General features: G+C 50.4%; 1 protein-coding gene across 1 annotated transcript; it reads right to left on the bottom strand.

Annotated features, from left to right (window-relative positions):
- Window positions 1-2351: 2351 nt before the first annotated feature.
- LOC119361966 (amino acid transporter AVT1C-like) lies at window positions 2352-9348 on the bottom strand. Its single transcript, XM_037627143.1, has 11 exons — window positions 9027-9348; window positions 7947-8287; window positions 6152-6366; window positions 6039-6062; window positions 5642-5822; window positions 5339-5561; window positions 5119-5254; window positions 4754-4916; window positions 4601-4644; window positions 4423-4485; window positions 2352-2779 (listed from the first exon to the last, which is right to left on the bottom strand). Exons 1-11 carry the CDS (start codon window positions 9212-9214, stop codon window positions 2684-2686), a joined length of 1674 nt encoding a protein of 557 aa, XP_037483040.1. The 5' UTR covers window positions 9215-9348; the 3' UTR covers window positions 2352-2683.
- Between the last annotated feature and the right edge of the window lie 4710 nt (window positions 9349-14058).

Raw genomic sequence — 14058 nt, 5'->3', positions numbered from 1 at the left:
CAGTGTGACCCGGGCCGCTGAGGCGCCTGTGACCGGAGCGGCAGCTCAGCCCCGCACAACAGACCCGCCCCGTATAGATTTAACCCCACCCCAGCGAGTATTAGCACCTCCGGGTCATTACTCCAACCCGCTAGAAAACATGATTGTTGCGGCTTCACGACTGGCGGCTCTTCCCATTGAAGGCGAGTCTCCTATTGTGATAGAAGCCCGGAACGCTGTGGAACTTCTTCAGACGACAGTTGCTCAGCAGGTGGCGTACTCCTATAGCCGCGAGCAAATCCATTCAACTTCGCGTCAGAGTCGCAACTACAATCGGTGTGTTGAGTCACCGGCGGTTTCCAGCAGCGAACGGCGTCATAACCCGCCCCCTGGTGAAGAATGAGGCCTAGGGTCCGTACTTTCGCTAGCGCAATCTCTCAACAATGCTAATATAATTGGATCATATAACCGGCCCTCAAAGTGCGATGAGGAATCACTCTAAAGTTCCTATCTAGCGGAGAACATAAGAATAAATTGTTTATAGGGTACGAAACCACCTCAAAGCTATTCTTTCCGTTCGATCTATTCAAGAGTTCGTACTAAAATAACACAAAGCTATTCTTTCCGTTCGACCTATCCTAGAGTTTGTACTAAAATAACACCAATGCAAATTCATATTCGTAATACTCAATCCAACACAAAGAACTTCAAAGAGTGCCCCAAGATTTCTACCGGAGAAACAAAGACAAGAACGTGCATCAACCCCTATGCATAGATTACCCCAATGTCACCTCGGGAATCCGTGAGTTTAGTGCCAAAACCATGTATCAATTGAATCAATACGATACCCCATTGTCACCACAAGTATTCAATTGCAAGACATATATCAAGTGTTCTCAAATCCATAAAAGTATTCAATCTGATAACAACGAAATCTCAAAGGGAAAAACTCAATTCATCACAGCAAGATAGAGAGGGGAAAACCCCATATGATCCGACTATATTAACAAAGCCCGCGATACATCAAGATCGTGACATCTCAAGAACACGAGAGAAAGAGATTAAACACATAGCTACTGGTACAAACCCTTAGCCCCGAGGGTGGACTACTCCCTCCTCATCGTGGTGGCCGACGAGATGATGAAGATGGCCACCGGTGATGATTCCCCCCTCCGGCAGGGTGCCGGAACGGGGTCTAGATGATCTCGTGGATATAGAGGCCTTGGGGCGGCGGAACTTCTGATCTAGGGCTATTTCTGATGGTTTCTCTATTTATAGGAATTTTTAGCGTCGGTCTCACGTCCAGATGGGCCTCGAGGTGAGCACGATACACCGGGGCACGAGTATGGGCCCAGGCGCGCCCCGGTGGGTTGTGCCCTCCTCGTGGCTCTTCTGGCCCTCCCATGAAGCTTTGGGGTCACTTTTGTTCCAAAAAAATCGTCAAAAAGTTTCAAGTCATTTGGAGAACTTTCATTTCTGCACAAAAAACAACACCACGGTAGTTCTGCTGGAAACAGCGTCAGTCCGGGTTAGTTCCATGCAAATCATACCAAAACCATATAAAATTATTGTAAACATGGCATGAATACTTCATAAATCATAGATACGTTGGAGACGTATTACCCCCTTGGCTCCCTCTCCTCCCCTCCAACCTATATATATATGGGGAGGGGGCGCCTACAACATTAACAATTGTTAGCCGTGTGCGGCGCCCCCCTCCACAGTTTACACCCCCGGTCATATTTGTCGTGGTGCTTAGGCGAAGCCCTGCGCGGATCACTTCACCATCACCGTCACCATGCCATCGTGCTGACGGAACTCATCTACTTCCTCGACATCTTGCTGGATCAAGAGGGCGAGGAACATCATCGAGCTGAATATGTGCAGAACTCGGAGGTGCCGTACGTTCGGTACTTGATCGGTCGGAGCTAGAAAAGTTCGACTACATCAACCGTGTTGCCTAACGCTTTCGCTTTCGGTCTACGAGGGTACATGGACACACTCTCCCCCTCTCGTTGCTATGCATCTTCTAGATAGATCTTGCGTGAGCGTAGGATTTTTTTTGAAATGGCATGCTACGTTCCCCAACATGGGCAGCATGTCAGCATGGCATAGCTTGTCGGTACAAAGACGCTGGTCATTGTCACAGAGGGTAAGGTCTTGGTGGTGCAGTAGGGGGTGTCGCGAGTGCGTTGTTTCGGAAATGGAAAGGGGAAGGGTGAGGTTTGATTGCGTTTTCAAAGGCTTGATGGGTGAGATCTTCTTGGCCTTGGATGCAACTTTTTATGCATAATAATAATAAGAAGAAACACACATGGATATTGCATCTTTAATACAAGTTACCTAGTACCTTCCTGAAAAAACATGCAAGCTAGAAAAATGTATATGGTAAATCTGGCAGACATGATCACAACTGCGTATATCAACTTCACAATTACCGAATGTTGCATCAAAGGCCACAAATTAAAGAGATTGGAAAACGAGGATCACAATTGAAGATGCAAACCTCATCATTACTAAAAAAATTGATGCACTAAGCTTTCGGGGTACTCCGGCCAGGAGAGCAACCTCATACTGATTCTCCTTTCATGGTACATCCTATCTAACATCACATGTTTTTTGTCAAAGTCTTCCAAAAAGAGCACTAGAAACAAGTAAAATATTCATCTTTTAGTACATACAAATCACAGTGCTTCACAAGGATTTACTGATAATTTTGGATGATCTTAGAAAGGGAGGAGTATGTGCCAACACCGGCACAACAGAGACCGACGACAATGATGAACACACATAGTATTACCTGCAAAAAAATTATGCATTTGTTTATTAAATGATGTCTTCGGATATTTGAGCTTTGAGTCCATTCTGCTAATATGCCTAATCAAGAACACAATGATATAATTTTGCGAAACTTTTGAATTTGTAGAGAATGGAGGCTGATGTGTTCCCACTGAAAGATTCATTGTTTATTTGAGTGAATAAAGAACTGTGATACAAAAGAAATGCTTAATTGATCAAAGTTGAAAATTATGTGTATTTAAAATTTATGAACCAACTATGCATCATACATGAATTTCAATCCTCGATTCTCCCATATGTGCACCTCTTTTCCTTTTCATTAGAAATCATATTTAATCTTGTTATGTTCTAATAATATAGCTAAGTGTTCAAGACCTTGGCAGCCGGTCACAACATATGGTCTTTGTAGCTACTTAGTTTGAGCCCGCTCCCGCGGCGCGCTCCGCGCGCGCGCCTCGGGAGATCGATCGGCCGCCGCCGCCGCCGCCTCCCCAGCGTCGCCTCCCCCTCGCCGCCGCCGGAGTGCGCCCGCCGGGCCAAGCCCGCGCGACGCGGGCGGCGGCGGGGCAGTCCCTCCTTCCTCTGGCCTTCGTGGCGGCGGCGCGGGCCGTCAGATCGGGGACAAGGGGCGCCTCGTCCGGCTGGTCTCCCGGAGGCGGGGACGGCTGGATCCGGCGGCGACTGGGCTAGGAGGAGGTGGCGCGGTGTGGCGGTGCTGGTGGCAGGGTTTCGGTCGAGGTCGTCTTCGATCTAGATCGGGTTCTCCATCGGGGCGTCGCACGGCGGTGGGATCGGATCGGCGGCAACGTCACCGGTTCGGCGGAGGGCTCCGTTCCAGCCAACCGCGAGATCGGGACGCCGTGGCCTCCGGTGAAAATCGTGTCTGACTGCGGTCATGGCGGACGATGGCGGCGTCTCGGACGTCGTTCCCTTCTCGAGGCATCGTCGTTGCAGGTCACGTCAACCTGATCGAAAGGCTCCAGGGGAAACCCTTGATCTGGATCTATCGGATCGGACGATGGCGACGTTTCGATGTCGTTCTCCCTCCTGGGGGCATTGTTTTGGAGCAAGTGTTGGCTGGAGGGGACAAGAGGAGGAGCGGCGTGGCATCTGGCACGTCGACAACGGCGGGTCTCAGCGGCATGGAGCAGCGGGGGTCTCGCCGGTAGGCGTGTGATGATGGACGAGTGCAGGATGGTGGCGCTGTCTGGCGTCGTGGTGGCGTCGATGGCAGTGAGGCCTAGCACGGTTCATGCAACAGTTCAACTCTGAAGATGGATTGATGGTACGTGGCTGCGGCGGCCTCATACCCGGCAGGGGGCCTGGTTGACGAGCACGCCGGACTGGTGGGTGCCCATACCCGGAAGGAGTCCTGGTTGGGACCTCAGGTCTCAGATGTTAGGTTTGGCTGCGAGGTCTGTTTGGTATTAGGCCCAGACCATCAGCGCCCCTTCATCAGTTAGATAGGAGTAGCGACAGAGGTTGCGAAGATGGTGGCTTTGGTCTTACTGTTGTACGACTTTGTAAGGTCTTGTGTTAATAATCAATAAAGTGACCGTATGCACCGTCCAGATGCAGAGGCCGGGGGTATTCCTCCTTTTCTAAAAAAAAGCTAAGTGTTCAAACTAAGAAACAACTTTTTACCTGATACCAAGTCACTGTACTCCTTAGGATGGCCAAAAAGCATGCGCAAGGTAGAATATACGCCTAAAAAGTGTCATGTGTTAGCCACAATAATCAACAAACAAATGGCACTGCCGCAGTTAGCCATCTCATGACCAACAACAAACAAACGACACTAAAATTCAGAAGAACAACTTACCACAAACATGGTGAGAAGAGACCCAACTAGGGACATCACAAGTCCTATAAAGGCACGGCAAAATCAATTTAAATCAGAAAATTAGGAAAATGAGCAAGATTTAACTAAAGGATCATTTTTATTGAAATGATAAGTAGTGATGAAAATATTTACCAAAGAATGGAACAGATAGAGCAACACCAAGGGAAGACAACACTAGTGCTGATCTGAGCATAATTACGTTCCCGTACGTCTGTCTATTCAGAGGAAGCAGCTCTTCCAAACTCAGGGCAAGAGGAGTCATAGTAAGTGCATATTTGGTTATTGGATTTGTCACCTGAAAGATACTGTCAGCATGATGTGCTTTTTTGCCTCACAAAAAGGGACCCTATGTATTTAATATGTTATGTAAACATGCTAGAGAAAGAAACCTAAAATTACACTGAAACAAAGAGCCATTTCATAACAGAACAAAATTGTACACCATCAAGAAATGAACCATATGAACTTAATTTGCTAATGTAGACAAGAAATTGTACCGTAGTCCAGACTGCAATCTTGGAAGACATAAGATTTGGGGGCATGTTCAGTGTGAACTGAGACTCCGTTGTTTCGCCAAACATTATGTACCCCATGACCGCGGCACCCGCGAACAGAACCGTAGATAACGCGATGCTGACAACAAACAAAACCCCTCCTGATATCATGGATTGCTCAAACAATGTTGTGGTTTACATACAGTGGTTTTGGTGTGGTTACCATGTGAAAAGAACGGCGTTGAATTGGTTGCTTTTCTTGAGAGAAGAGTAGATGTTAGGGAACACCCCATGCCCTGAGTAGCAGTACCCATACAAGCCAATGGCAATGGGGATTCCAGGGAGGTTCAGTGCCGTCCCTTCGCTCTTGTTGACGCCGACATGATCAACAAGCCCTGCCCAAAAGAGGCAGGCGACGATGACGATCGACGCGATTACTCCTCCAGCTACAGAATTCAGAATCACAAGATGAGATCACATATTTGGTCAAATGAAACACACGAGCAGAAGATGAATGGATTGATACCTGAAATGAAGCTTAGACAACTGAGGTCGCGAAGCCAAGTTGTCGGCATGACAACGAGCGTGGTAAGGATTGCGAATAGCACATGGGCATCCAGGCTGAATCCCCATACAGTCAGGTGTGCATTGGGGAACAACTTTGATAGATTGTCACTCTCCAGTATCAGATACTCAATGCAACAAGCCTGCAGGGAAAGATTAAGAGCAGTTGATATGCTTATAAACAGCATCATTGTTCAAGAAAAAAAAACATGCCTTGTGAAAAATATTATACTTCTAGAGAAGTTTATGTATACTGGTTAGAGTATTATGCACACCATAAAACAGAGCATCTAGTAATTTTATTCTGTAGAACTAATATTTCTAAATCAGCAAGAAAATGTTTCATGAGAAGTACTTACATACAGTTCCATGTACAGGATTATCTGCAGGTGGCAAAAACAAAAGAGTCAAGAGTTAACACAAGACCATCCTCTACTGTACTCTGTAATACTGAAATGAAACTAAATTATACCGAGATGACAATGCGACCAGGCGTGCCGAATGCGGCGTGGCCAATGTCCGGGTAGGTCTCGAGGCCTTCCTTGCTGTCGAGGCAGCGCCGGAGGAGCACGCCGGTGTACCACGCCAGCACGGCGAGCACGGCCAGTATCACCAGCCCAAGCCAGCCACCCTGCCTGACGGCATAAGGTGTTGACAGGATCCCCACACCACACAAGACATTCACTCCTGCAAGTGACAGACAATGATTTGAGATCCAGAGGTCCTAAACCGTGCAGGATGAAAACAGTAAGCTTGGCTTCCAAATTATGTAGTTGCTGAAAACAGGACTTAGCTTTGACTTAAAATTTGAAATAATTTCAGTTGGAATCTTGATAAATCGAAATTTTCCATTTGCAAAATTAGTAGTTCGAATGTTCAAACTTCATACAAGTTACAAGTGAAACTTTCAATTTGAAAAATAATTAATCTTTAAATCAGCTAATACTAGACACACAAAATGTTCAGTGTCAATCCTTTTTTTGGTAGAAGTTCAGACATAATCGCCTTGGTTTTGGCTTACAATTCGAATCGCCTTTGTTTTAGTTGCTAATCAAAGGCAGTGCCTTAGTAAATTACCAGTGGAAAGAGACAAGTCCCAAACAAATAGTAGTGATCTTGACACTGACTTACCTTACTAAGTATTTTGTCATCCAGTTTTAGTTGCTAAGCAAAGACAGTGCCTTACTAAATTAACAGTCGCTATCTTACCCTGCTAATGGAAAGAAGCAGGGTCCCATACAAATGGCAGACAGAGACCTGTTATAAATAATGGTGCTGACACTGACAATTCGATATCCACATGACTAGATAGATGCCCAAGATCTAAAGGTTTAAGAATGTCATTAGTAAATTGCATGATTGATTAGGACAAGGTTCCTCTTTCTCCTGACAGATCTCAATCAACATGCCTGGGCTGCAATCATGGTCCAGTTAATCATTTTATTGATCATGACCATGTTCCCGGCTCACATGACACTGCTGTACTGGCCCATCAGCCATGTGGTGCACGTCTACATCACAGGGAATTGACCGGAATCTGATGGGCTAATCTGCAATTCTAGGTGTTATATTATTAACACTACAGCTGTGGGAAATCGTTCTTGGACAGAATCTGTACATTGCACCTGGGTGTCAGCATGTGGGGTGTGCGTCCAGGTTCAGCAAATGTGGCATCTTTTTGTCATGGCATGCATGTTATCCAGTGTGAGCATCCTAGGTTGCAGATGCCAGATGGGATCTCTTAAATTGACTTATGTATCCTCCCCTGCTAACAACTTAACTAGCCAAACTAAATTCCATTTTGAAATTGACATGTATATAAATTTGTAGGAGTATTTTTCTTGTGAGTATATATTTTTCTCACATTGGTGAAAAAGGACAACCTCAAACTTTGTTTTTTATCCAACTGAAAATGGCTAATTACACATCATCAGAACGACGTCGAACCTTAGTTTGATGAACTTGCAGCCTACATTCTCTACGACTCTATGGCCGCATGCATCATTCTGATGCAGAGGCCAAGAGTTATCCTCCTTTTCAAAAAAAAAAACATTATCTACAACTCTTCTTAACTGTTTTCCCTTACACCTAAGTTCATAAAGCAATGCAGCATCATTTCAAATGATACTGTCCATCATAATGTTTTTTTGGCTGGTACCACTGTAAACATGCTAATTTTGTTCTGCTTGATGAAATGCAAGAGCACTCTGCCTTCTCTTGTGAGGTTTTTTATTTGTGTGTGCAAATAAAAGAAGATATGTATGTACCGTTCATGACGCCCTGGGTGTAGGAGCACTGACGGTAGGGCCCCACCTCATGGCCACCCCCACCGCCAGCAGGCTTTTGGTCCTCGGGGATCTTGAACAGGGATGACGCCTTCCTCGACGGCGGCAGGTAGTGGTGAGAGCTCTTCCGGGCATCATCGACATGGTCATCTTCGGTGGCGGCGATCAGGGTGGTGGGCAGGAGCGGCTTGACGATCTCCGGTGGTTGCTTCCCCCGGAAGGAGGTGGCGAGGAAGGAGCTGGAGAGCCTGCTGAGCGTGGGCGTGCCCAGGAACCCACTCAGGCTCGGCGACTGCACGCTGCTGTAAATGTCCATCGACTGCCTGCAACGCCAAACCAAAGAAGATCGCAACTGTTGTTACTGAATCGTGCATGGAGATTGTGCAGCAGAACATCTCTTCGTAAATTTTATGCAGAGCAAATGGATCAAGAACAAAAAAAATCTGAGTTAACCCGATCAGTTTCTCATGAAAAGAAACAAACAAAAATGATACTAACTCTTTGTTCTGATCTTCACTCTAAGTGTAATAAGTACATTTGCTTCGACAGATGATGAGACCAACTGAAGTTGCCACGTCGGCAGACCTATCCACCATGGACCCACGCGCACAGAGACATCTAGCAAACGAACAAAACGTGGCCCACCAGCCGCTGTGAGGCCCACATGTCAATGCCCCCCTACACTCGCACACGCCATCCGCAGTTTCGTCTGCTCGTGGGTCCTCCCTGGCCTGGACTTAGAAACTAGTGATGTGCATAGAGTTGTGTTTAGAATCTCTCCTGATTAAGGCTAAAATTTCAAACATCTCGTTATTTCGATGTGTCAAATTCATATGCTTATCGCAACAATACAGTACGTAAATGCTGCTTAACAGAAAATGTTACCATAATGCTGATTGGTGAGATTTTTATAAATACGTAGTATTTTATACATGGTCAGGAATGTTTGAGATGCATATGCAAAAATAGCACTACTGATTAACAAGGAAATGTTATTAGAAGGATAAAGAAGAAGCTCTGCATGATGCAGCTGGGTGTGGCCACCGCTGCGTACGCACGCACCTGTAGCTCTGCGGCCACTGGTGGCTGGCGTAGGAGCCAGGGTGGCCACCGCCGGCGGCCTCGACCACCCGCGGCCGCGGGCTCCCGCACGACGACGACCCGTCCGACTCCTCCTCGCTGCCGCCCAGCTGGTGCTCCTCGTCGTCGCTCTCCATGGCGAAGCTCTGATCCGACACCGAGTTCCTCATCGCTGCCCTCAAGCTTGGTTAGCGGCAATGGCCGACGGGCCGAGCAGAACAGAGAGGGAACGAGAGAGAGAGGGAGCGGGAGATGGTAAAGTGTGAGGAGAAGAATGAAGGAACGAGAGGGGGTCGTGGGTGTTTATACACAATGGCACACGGATTAAACAAACCAGTTGTACTAATATGTATTTTCAGATGCGCGAGGTTGAATATTCGGCAGGTTCCTCGTCGCTCGCTCGCGCTGATCTAGGCCTCACATGTCAACGTCAGTTTGGTAGCACAAATTTGTGGTGCAGGGGAAACCAGGAACATCGACGTTGTGTATTTAGGGCATCTCGAACGCTGACCCCTACACTTCCTCCCGCATCTGTCCGTAAACAAAGAGTACCAGTATGTGGACATGGATGCGGGAGCCGGTCATCCAACAATATCCGCATGCATTTTGAACCAAGTTTAAACAAACCAGACAAATGCAAACGGGATGTTATTCATACAAACCGAAGCACATTCATTACATTTCAGACCATTTAAAAAAGAGGGACCTAAAACTAGACTGGCGGCATTCGTAGACCGCGTCCTCCATGTGCCATCTTCATGAGCGGCGACGACAAGACCCATGGAGTGAAGGTGCAGTCTCCGGTGAGACAAAGTAGAACATGGGTAACAGACCGGCCTACTTGGGACACAACGCCTTGACGCCTCGCATGCTCTACTCATCCTCGGAGGAGTCCGCGATCATGAGGTCCACGATGGTAATGGAGAGGCCGACGCTCTCATAGTCCCACCGGCGCGTCCGAAAGTTCATTGGCGGCGCGTAGGACACGCGGCTATCCGTCTCATCCTGTCTAGTAATCGTCTCTCTGGCATTGAACAGGTGGGAAGACCGGGGGGCGTGGCGCGGGCGGTGCCCTCGGCCGGCGAGTCGCTTCAATGTTGGCGCGAACGAGAGCGGTCTCATCCGTTCCGGGCCAGTGTCAATGCAGAGCGGCCGTTCTAAAGCGGCGTGAATGCGGCAGCTAGCTTCGGGCGGGAAAGCATGCGGTCCAAGAGGTTTTTTTGGTGAATCAGGATAGTCAGGAGCGGACATGACAGCGGTCCAGACACCCGTAAAGTCCTCTAGTTTATCTCTGGTTTGTGGAAAAAACACGTCCGGACCGGCCCGCGGACCGATACAGATCCATGTTAGACGGCAAAATACGTTCGAACCGCGCGGTTCGTGATGCGGATGGTCGCAGGTGGTTTGAGGGGAGATGCCCTTATCTCGATCGGATTGAAATGTGGAGATGTGCATCTTCTGTGGATAGTGTTTGATTAGTCGTGTATCAAAGGAAAGGACGCCGGCCGGCCAGGAATCAAGTGCCCTTTGCGGCTACGACGGGGTTCTCTTTTGATTCTGCAGGCAGCGTCCAAATGAGAGAGAGGTCCTGTTACGTACGGTGAGTGTGACGGCCGGATGGTGGCTCCTTTGTACGGTCGTCGTGCACCAGGCATTGCGATGGTCGATCAGTGGTCACTAGAGACGGGCTGGACGGACGGGCTGTGCTGTAGCAGGGTGCACATATGAACCACAGGGCAGGGGAACCTTCTCTGTCGCCGGAAGGCCGGATCTTCAGCCTTCTTCATCCATGGATCTATCTATATCCAGGATCTCTTGGCCACGGAAAGAGGAAGAATTTGCATCTGGATAATTACGACGGTGATGCCATGCGCGCCCCGGAAGGGCTTTATAGGTCGATCGGCCGATATATTGCATATATACTTAGAGCATCTACAGCGGAGCATCCCAAACTCGCCTCAAACGTTTGGACGGGCGGATTCGTCACCGACCGATCACGAAAATGCGACCCAGACGAGCGTCAGATGGGTCTCAAACGGCCCGACTAACCGGCACCCCTCGTATCCAGCCCAAAATGAGGCGTATATGGGGGCACCTGGGCGAGTCCACCACGTCGGACCCGGCCTATACGCTGGCCCACCCAACCCCACATACATTTCCTCCCATCCGCTTGCCGGACCAAATCTTAGTCACTTCACTCCATTCTTCTTCACTCTCCTCTGCCACCCAAGTTACCGTCCGGCGATCTCCGGCATGGCAGAGAGTATATCCGAGTCCTCCACCTTCAAATCCGTCGACCCTGAACTTATTCCATCGGGCCCGAGGACGAGATGGCCGTCTGGCTTGCGCTCCGCCGCTCCCGGGAGGAGGCTCTCGCACGGACTCATTCCGTCTGGAATCCATTCTGTCAGCCCAAATGGCGCATGGATCTGGCGCTAGGTGTGCCATCGTTGCCTCACGGGAGGCAGTGCGGTCCGTCTGGCGTCCGAGTACGGTGGTGGACGCGCAACCCCTCTGTTGGGGTGCCAAGGCCACATACGCACCATGGGCGTCGTCCGACGAAAACATGGCGTGGCTGCGCCCGCCGTGCGAGGCAGCGAGCGCAGGATGTGGCGGCAGTCCTAGCGACGGTGGACGTCGGCGAGGCGGAGTCGCATTCTCCGGCGCATCGTATGGTGCACAAGTCCGGGCGCCGCAACCGCGTCGTGGTGGATGTCGCCGGCTCGTCCCAGGACGGATCCATCATCGATCTGACGTCCATCGGCACCGTTTAGGTTCCGGGCTCTGACGAGGAAGAGCAGGGCATGGGAGACGGCGGCGCCTTGAGTGCCGTGAGCCGGCTCGTGTCCCATGCCTTACTCTACCTTGCTGGCGACCGAACTAACATTTTGGGGAGCACAGCCGGCTGCCGGACATGAGCGCGGCGGAACCGGGCGAGCTATGCTTAGATTAGGTTTCACGTCCGTTTGTAAAATAAAATATTTAAGACGTGGCTGGTAACTGTCCGTGGACGTGCCCAATCGCGTCCGCAGGCATTTGAGGGCTCGACTGTAGATGCTCTTACACCAATCTTCAATGGATCCAAACATATTTGCTGGCTCAGACGGCTAGCTGCCTAGCTAATAATGGTACCGATTTGTTCTTTCGTATCGATCCCTGCAGATTATGCCCAAATTATGCGCATCCGCTGGAACATGTGCCAAACTTAATCCATCCATGTGAACAAACTCTGTAACACTATCCGGCAGCTCACCTAGCTACAGTACTACTAGTATTTTCCACGCATGAGTCAGCTAGAAACAGACCTGAGAGACCGAGAAGACGGCCGGGACGAAACTGCCTGTCCACATGGCTTCACGTGATACGTCGCTAATTGTATAATACCATCACATGCATGCCTCGTTGTCCTATATATATTTTTCTTTTTGTTAATTCCACCTCTTGGCAGTGGACAACACTGCATTATTTTAGGACTTGATTGACACACCAGCACTAACCACATGCCACTGCTTGATTAGGCATGCATGCATGGATGTAAAACAGTGGGCACGATCCATAGACGCTTGTATGCATTGCACACCGGCTAGCTGCTTCTCACGACACCCTCGTATGGTTCCCACTGTTTTTCAGTCCATGTTGAGGTAGTAGCTGGGATCGTGGATGCCATCGCGGCCGAGGACTCTTCTTTTGGACTACTAGACCAATAGTATCACATTTACCGAAAAAGACTTTCACCCCGTTTTATATATAAAGCATCGACCAACAGCAATCCAGTACAAACGCACGCCACCACAACACACGCACACATCCAAGGCAAGATACATAAGCACTGAGCGCAGCAACACCACCCCAAGCACTACAAGAGCATCCGGGTCCTCGACCGCGAACACGCCACCGCGAAGAGATGAAGCTGCATATGACGAACCGTGGGCTTCAAGGCGGTGCCTTCACGAAGGATACGACACCGGAGCGCCGCCACCGCCCGACCCGAGAGTCAGAGTTTCCCCTAGAGCAACGCGACGGGTAATGATGACCGCGACGACGCCTTCAAGAAGGGAGCGAGCTTCGCCTCCGCCGATCTGTCCGAAGATAGAACAGATTTTCACCCCGACCTATACTCACCGCCACCGAACGCCACACCCCGGCGACCATGCCGCCCACACGACCATGGTCACTGGGCAGCACCAAGGCATGAACTTTGCCCATGAGCACCGTCAAACCACCACCAGGGCCGCCGCCCCGGCATCCAAGACCTCGACGCCACCTCACCAGTTACTCAGCGCCACGCCACCTATAGAGACGGGTGGAAAGGCCCCGCCTTCCGCATCCCTGAGCTGCCCCCAACTGGCCGCCATCGGCCCATCCCGCTGCCGGGTGCGAGACGGGTGCGGTCCTGCCACCGGGCGCGAGACGGGCGATATATCACAGCTGAGAAAAGCCCAGTCCTTTGACAGAAGTGGTGCGTGGGCGACGGGGAGAGGAATCGAAGTCCGCCGCACGCCGCCTATGGACGAACCGACGCCGAAACATGTCAGACGCCGCCGCAGCAGACATGCCAAGCTGCCGTGGATCCCTCCACGGCCGGAGCAACAGCCACACCAGGCCACTGCCCATCCCGCGCCGCCCGCCAGACTCCAGGCATTGAGTCCGCCGGGCACACAGCCAGCAGATCGACAGCCATCCCCGACCCTCGACCCACACCACCACCTCCCTCCGGTCGCTGAAGAAGAGCATGGGAAGGCCGAGGCCGCCACTGCTGCGCCGCCACCTCCGCCAGTCGGCTGCCACGGCGAAGGAAGCCACCCGCAGCCCTCACCGCCCGCAGCCCGCTCCTATCGGATCTGGATCGAGCCGACGCCGTCACCACACCAGCCGAGCACCACCGAACCACCGCCCGTCACGCCACCAGCACACCCACGCGCCATCACCTGCGCCAATGAGGGGCCGTGCCGCGGCGCCCCGCGAGAACGCCACGACCAGATCCAGGTCGGCCGGCCCGTGTCAGCCCTCCCGC

The sequence above is a fragment of the Triticum dicoccoides genome, chromosome 2B, assembly GCF_002162155.2.
Source record: "Triticum dicoccoides isolate Atlit2015 ecotype Zavitan chromosome 2B, WEW_v2.0, whole genome shotgun sequence".
Classification (NCBI taxonomy): Eukaryota; Viridiplantae; Streptophyta; class Magnoliopsida; order Poales; family Poaceae; genus Triticum; species Triticum dicoccoides.
Note: the sequence above shows the minus strand (reverse complement) of the source record. Positions and strands in the feature narration are given on the sequence as shown.